The following is a 6,000-nucleotide window of genomic DNA, read 5'->3' as shown; positions in this document are numbered from 1 at the left end:
CTTTGCTGTGCAAAAGCTTTTAAGTTTCATCAGGTCCCATTTGTTTATTTTTGTTTTTATTTCCATTTCTCTTGGAGGTGGGTCAAAAAGGATCTTGCTGTGATTTATGTCATAGAGTGTTCTGCCTATGTTTTCTTCTAAGAGTTTGATAGTGTCTGGCCTTACATTTAGGTCTTTAACCCATTTTGAGTTTATTTTTGTGTATGGTGTTAGGGAGTGTTCTAATTTCATACTTTTACATGTACCTACCAGGTAGTATTGATTAGCAAATCATTCAGTGATTGGTGGAGGGGTAAGGGGCCGACTTTGTCTATAATCAAAGGGCAGAACCATGTTTGACTTTACTACAGTTTTAATTGGTTTTCTATAACTCGAACTTTTCAGCAGCCTATATGACTTTTATGTTAAGAAACTAAATTATTTAAGATTTTCTCTCCCTCCCCCCCAGGAAGACATTGTTTATTTCAACTAAATAGCACACTGCTGTGAATATATCTCAGATTTAATGGAACTTTATTTTTTTAAAAAGTACTTGAATAGTTATGCTAACAATACATAGGCGTAGGGTAAAAGGTATAATTCATATTTTAAAAATTCATATAGTAAACTCAATTACAAATTGGCAAAAAGAGAACAAATAATAAAAAGCCAGCACCAAATGATTTGCAAAAAGATGTGCTAGTCTGCCCTCTACTGTTCAGATAAGTCACAGAGTTGAACCCGCGTCCCTTGCATCGGCAGGCGGACTCGCAACCACTGCGCCACCAGGGAAGCCCAGAGTTCACTTTTTATCCCATCTTAAAGTGCATTCTATGTGGGAGGTGGAAGGATGGAGAAAAGAGAAAGTTGTCAAAAATAGAGATTGCCAGACTTCATCTCAGATATTCTGGTCCTGTAGAACTGGGGTGTGTGATTCAGGAATCTGCCTTTGTAAGAAGCACCCAAGTTGATCCTATGTAGGTGGTTCCCTAAACATACCTTAAGAATTATTCAAATTTATCTTAGCTATGGTGAGGTATGGTACACTCTTCAGACACACCAGGCAAGATGGTTCCATCACCGACCCATGAATCACAGATGGTTGGATTTGGTAATTTAAAAAACCAACCAACCAACCTGATCCCTTTCATCACTTGTAGACATTTGTGTGTGCTTGAATAATACTTTCCAGTTTTCAAGTATGGCATTCCCTAATAAAATTTGCATTATGGGACAAGTTTTTTTTAAATTCTTCCTTAAATTGCTTTCTATGGGGAATATTTAGTTTTGAAAGGATTACATTTCTATTGTTTCTGTTTGTTTCATCCTCATGATAGACTCACTTTTTTCCTGGTAGGATAATTATTGATGGAGCTAATTTGACTATATCGAATGTCACCGTAGAAGACCAAGGTGTATACTCGTGTTCAGCTCACACTGCTCTAGATAGCACTGCTGCTGTGACTCAAGTAACTGTCCTTGGTAAGTGCACTAATGAATAAAGAAATCTTTGTTCATTTCTTCTCCATTACTGATTAAATTCCACTGTTCTTAGGCAATTAAACCAATGATTATTTAAGCCCGTGCACGTTTACTGTTAGTTTGAAATTTTCAATTAAAGAGTGACCCTACTTCCGAATGCTTTCGCCTCGTCTGGTTCTAAAGAAGTTAATTGATGCTTAATTTCTTTTTTCTGCTTGGGTAATGTTGCCAGAAGCAGTGGGAGGTAGGTGATGCTATCAGCAGAAAGAAAACTGAGGCATGCTTGAGTTCCCAGGACCCTTGAGCTACACTTTCCTAGTGCACAGAGAAATGTGGCTGAGGAATGGAGATGGGCTAGCATGGAGGGGTCAGGGTAGGGGCCCAGTGGTGATTAAACAGTGGTCCTGCCCTAAACCAGTGGCCTAGACCGGCGCTCAGCTCCCAGGGTCCCAGGAAGCGGGGGGAGGGAGGGACGTCCAGGGTTCTTCTGTAAAGAAAGGCCTCTGATGTTTTAAAATAATAATGCTAATTAGAAAACAATGTGCACGACTCACTGGTGTAATCAATGCAATTACCCCTGCCGTTACCCATGTTGATAGCTCTTAGACCGGCTGTTGGCTAGCTCTCCTAGTCTCCCTTCCAGATTCACCGTTCACCAGCTCTCTGAATCTGGAAACCTGACCTGTGTGGACACCAACAAACCACTTACCCTCAAGCTTTCATTCGGTTCAGCCAACAGGGAGCCCTGGCAGCAGAGGCAGTCGGGGGAGAATGTGTTTTTTCTGGATAATCCCTCCCTGCAGGCTGGCTATGTGGGTCCCTCTGCCAAAGTCACTGATTGTCTCAGAGGCTTTGTCCACACAGCTCTCTCTGATGGGATTCCAGTAACTGCCCTGCCCACCCCTCACCCCCCACCCTGGATATCCCGCTCACATCTTTTGAAAGAGTCTTGATTAGAATCTCTTTGAAGTACCCTAACTTGTGTGAACTGTTTACCCTCTGCTGGGACCCTGACTGATAGACATTGTTACAGTTTTCTCTCATAATTCTGTTTCTGTGGGCACCATTTAGTTTTCCTTGAGTTTGCTGATAGTCCTTAGAAGAGGTTTGATTTGGCCTAAACACCTTTACCATATGTCTAGATTAATCCTGATTATTAACAGGTATTTGTATCTTTAGCACTTTGGTTGCTGGGATTCATAGGTAGGTTGCCTACCATGGGGTACAGACTGAGAGGAAAGAATTCAGTCTCTTTTGAGGTAGGCTGGTGAAAAATGAGTAAATAGGCAGGTTCTCTCCAAGTGAAGCAAATGGCCACTATATTTTAAGTGAGATAAATGACCACCATCTTTCAAGCGAAGCAAATGGCCACCATGTTGGGTTTTCAAAAAAAAAAAAAAAAAAAAAAAAAATGTAGTTCCCAGGTGGTAGGTGGTATGGACTTGGTTCAAAAGAATGAAACCTTTAGGTGATATGTTGCAGCGACCTCAGGGGAAGAAAGGTTCAATCCTTAGTAATCACTCCAGTAGTAATTCTCCAGACAAAATAGTTGAGCCTAAGGTAGACTGGAGTTTATCCCAGGCACGACAATTTTAAGTGTAAATGTCAGGATCCATGGCCTTTGCCCCCGAGTATTTTGAGCAATGGCAAGGAGACTGGTGTCCCTACCACTTGGTACATGCCATCTAAATTTTCTTGTGAAATTTAATACATCTGTCTTGTAATGAGGCTGCCATCTTCTAGAACTGTTCAGTTTTGATCATTTTAAATAAATAGTGGCTAGGATTACGTGTACTATTTACTTATGAGGTAATTACCAAATGTTTTCAGAATGAAAAGAAAATAATAAAAAATAATCTATGAGATAGGCTGCATTTTCTTAACCACTTCTTGGTGTTTACATTCTAATTTTCAGGCCAGCCTCTGATTTTAAGAAGTATAGCCCCATAACTGACAGTAACAAATGACAAATCCATGTATAGTTTCTAAAAGACTCTTTTTCCTGGAAAACAGTGTTTTAAAGTATATGCTTGAGCCATTTTAAACAGAAGTTACTTTCAGAAGCCTTGCCAGAAACATCCTTTAAGAGCATCATTCGTTTAGGTCTCAATTGCAGTCCATCAATCGTAGCTCCGTGTGATTCTCGGAAAGAGCAGATTTTAATGTCAGACACAACAGGCTGCATTGGTTGGTTCAGAAAATGTCAGAAATGAGTGGCCTGAGTAAGTGCTGAAGAGGAGCCTAAGTTCTCTGAGCTCAGAGATCCTCAAGGCTGTTGAGGAAATAAATTCTTATTTAAGGCTCTACAGTGTGGACGCAGTCACTGACCACATTTTTAAAATAAACACATTCTCTTCTGAATTGAAAACAATTTTTTTTGTCAGTATAAATTTCCAACAATTGTCAAATACTCAGCAGGAGCAATGGATGTTGCTTCCCACTTGGAGAAGAAAGAGCTCATAAGAAGGCCCCATTAGATATTACTTTCATTGTCCCCTCTGAGAAAAGATAAATGTCCTTGAATACATGGGAGAATTGAAACCAAAGTTTGGAAGTCAGGATCATTAGGGATCAGATTTTTTTTTAACTGTTCCTTTTATTTTTAAAGTACCAGAAATTTCCATGTACTACAACACTTAAAATTTGTCATCGCCTACTCAATTTTCTGGTCTCTGTCAAAACATTCAGCGCCATATCTTCCTCTTCCAGTATAAACGCTCTTCCTATTCTTCTTTAGAACTCCAGGCCAGCAGAGTATAAAAGTTGCTGTAACATACTGAAAACTCACTGTTACAAATTAAAATAAAAATCCAAACCATGTAGAAAAGAAAGCCTGAGTTCATGTTCTCTTATTTTCCTGTAGTCATAGGGCCTAAATTTATTGCTCTAATAGGATAATTAGATGCATGGTTGAAGTGATAATATATTTTTCACTTAATTATTTAGTCACAAAACATTTATGTGCAAGGCACTGTGGGTGGTGCAGAAATTAATAAAATATGGTTCCGGGCTTCCCTGGTGGCGCAGTGGTTGCGCGTCCGCCTGCTGATGCAGGGGAACCGGGTTCGCGCCCCGGTCTGGGAGGATCCCACATGCCGCGGAGCGGCTGGGCCCGTGACCGCGGCTGGGCCCGTGAGCCATGGCCGCTGGGCCTGCGCGTCCGGAGCCTGTGCTCCGCAACGGGAGAGGCCACAGCAGAGGGAGGCCCGCATACCACAAAAAAAAAAAAAAAAAAAAAAAAAAATATGGTTCCTACTCGGGAAGATCCGTTTAGTCACATACAGGAGATGAACCAGGCATATAAATAAGCATATGAGCTGGAAGATACTGGTCTCCTTGATCAAGTTCATGTTTCTCAAAATTCATTGTATATGATATCTACCAGACATGTGTTTAGAAATGCAGACTCCTGGGCCCAGCTCTTTCAGTAAGCCAGAGAAATAGGGCCCAGAAATGTTCATTGTTAATAACTACTCCTAAAAAAATATTCTCATGCCGATGGTCAAAGATGGCCCCTTGAGAACTGGGAATCACCACAGAGTGAGGTATTACAGTAGGGAAGGCATGTACAGATGTGAAGGAAGCTGCATTTGTTTTTTTGTTTTTGTTTTTTTTTTTAACACCTTTATTGGAGTATAAGTGCTTTACAATACTGTGTTAGTTTCTGCTTTATAACAAAGCGAATCAGCTACATGCAGACATATATCCCCATATCTCCTCCCTCTTGCATCTCCCTCCCACCCTCCCTATCCATTTGAAATAGAACCAGAAGGATTGGTGAGATTTGGCAGTTCAGAGTGGAGACAGAGGCCCCGAGGGGAAGGGGGCTTGCAATGTGCCTGAGTGAAGAAGTGGGATCGACAAAGGCAATGATCTGCCTTCTCCTCACCGTCCTTTTTCATTATTAATCAGATGTTCCGGATCCGCCAGAAAACCTTCACTTGTCTGAGAGACAGAACAGAAGTGTTCGGCTGACATGGGACGCTGGAGATGATCACAACAGCAATATTAGCGGTAGGGAAGACTTGGGATACCTGTAGTTTCCAGAGTTAAAATTAATATTAAAGCCATTAATACCACCAAGGGTGGATTATCCTTAGAACATCCTTTAAAATGTTTCATATTGTATATAAACCTTAGTATAACTTAAACATTCTCAATCCATTCTAATGTGTTTTTCTATGTTCCTCCTGCCAGAGTATATTATAGAATTTGAAGGAAACAGAGAGGAACCTGGAAGGTGGGAAGAATTGACTAGAGTGCAAGGAGGGGAAACAACAGTCGTGTTATCTTTGGCTCCGTATGTGAGATACCAGTTCAGGGTCATAGCCGTGAATGAAGTAGGGAGAAGCCAGCCTAGCCAGCCATCAAACCATCATGAAACACCCCCAGCAGGTATGTAAGTTCACACCTCAACTTCTTAACAAGTGTTAGTCTGTCGCATCTTTGAACAAATTGGCGGGGTGGGGGAAGGATTGATAACCTGGTATAGGATTTTAGATTTCTCCCAGTAGAGAGCTTGAATAGTTCTGTAAACTT

At 41.0% G+C, this 6,000-nt stretch overlaps 1 protein-coding gene across 8 annotated transcripts in view; it reads left to right on the top strand.

Annotated features, from left to right (window-relative positions):
• CHL1 (cell adhesion molecule L1 like) overlaps positions 1-6,000 on the top strand; it is a 278,402-nt gene that overhangs the window by 249,822 nt on the left and 22,580 nt on the right. For all 8 annotated transcript variants that reach the window (XM_028478803.2, XM_028478804.2, XM_055079546.1 and 5 more), the window contains 3 exons: positions 1,337-1,461; positions 5,374-5,475; positions 5,659-5,856. In XM_028478803.2, coding sequence (XP_028334604.1) covers positions 1,337-1,461; positions 5,374-5,475; positions 5,659-5,856 — 425 coding nt within the window. The remainder of the gene's footprint in view (positions 1-1,336; positions 1,462-5,373; positions 5,476-5,658; positions 5,857-6,000) is intronic.

This window comes from Physeter macrocephalus, chromosome 18, assembly GCF_002837175.3.
Source record: "Physeter macrocephalus isolate SW-GA chromosome 18, ASM283717v5, whole genome shotgun sequence".
In the NCBI taxonomy this organism is placed as follows: domain Eukaryota; kingdom Metazoa; phylum Chordata; class Mammalia; order Artiodactyla; family Physeteridae; genus Physeter; species Physeter macrocephalus.
The sequence above is the reverse complement of the archived record's forward strand: the minus strand, read 5'-3'. Positions and strand labels throughout refer to the sequence as shown.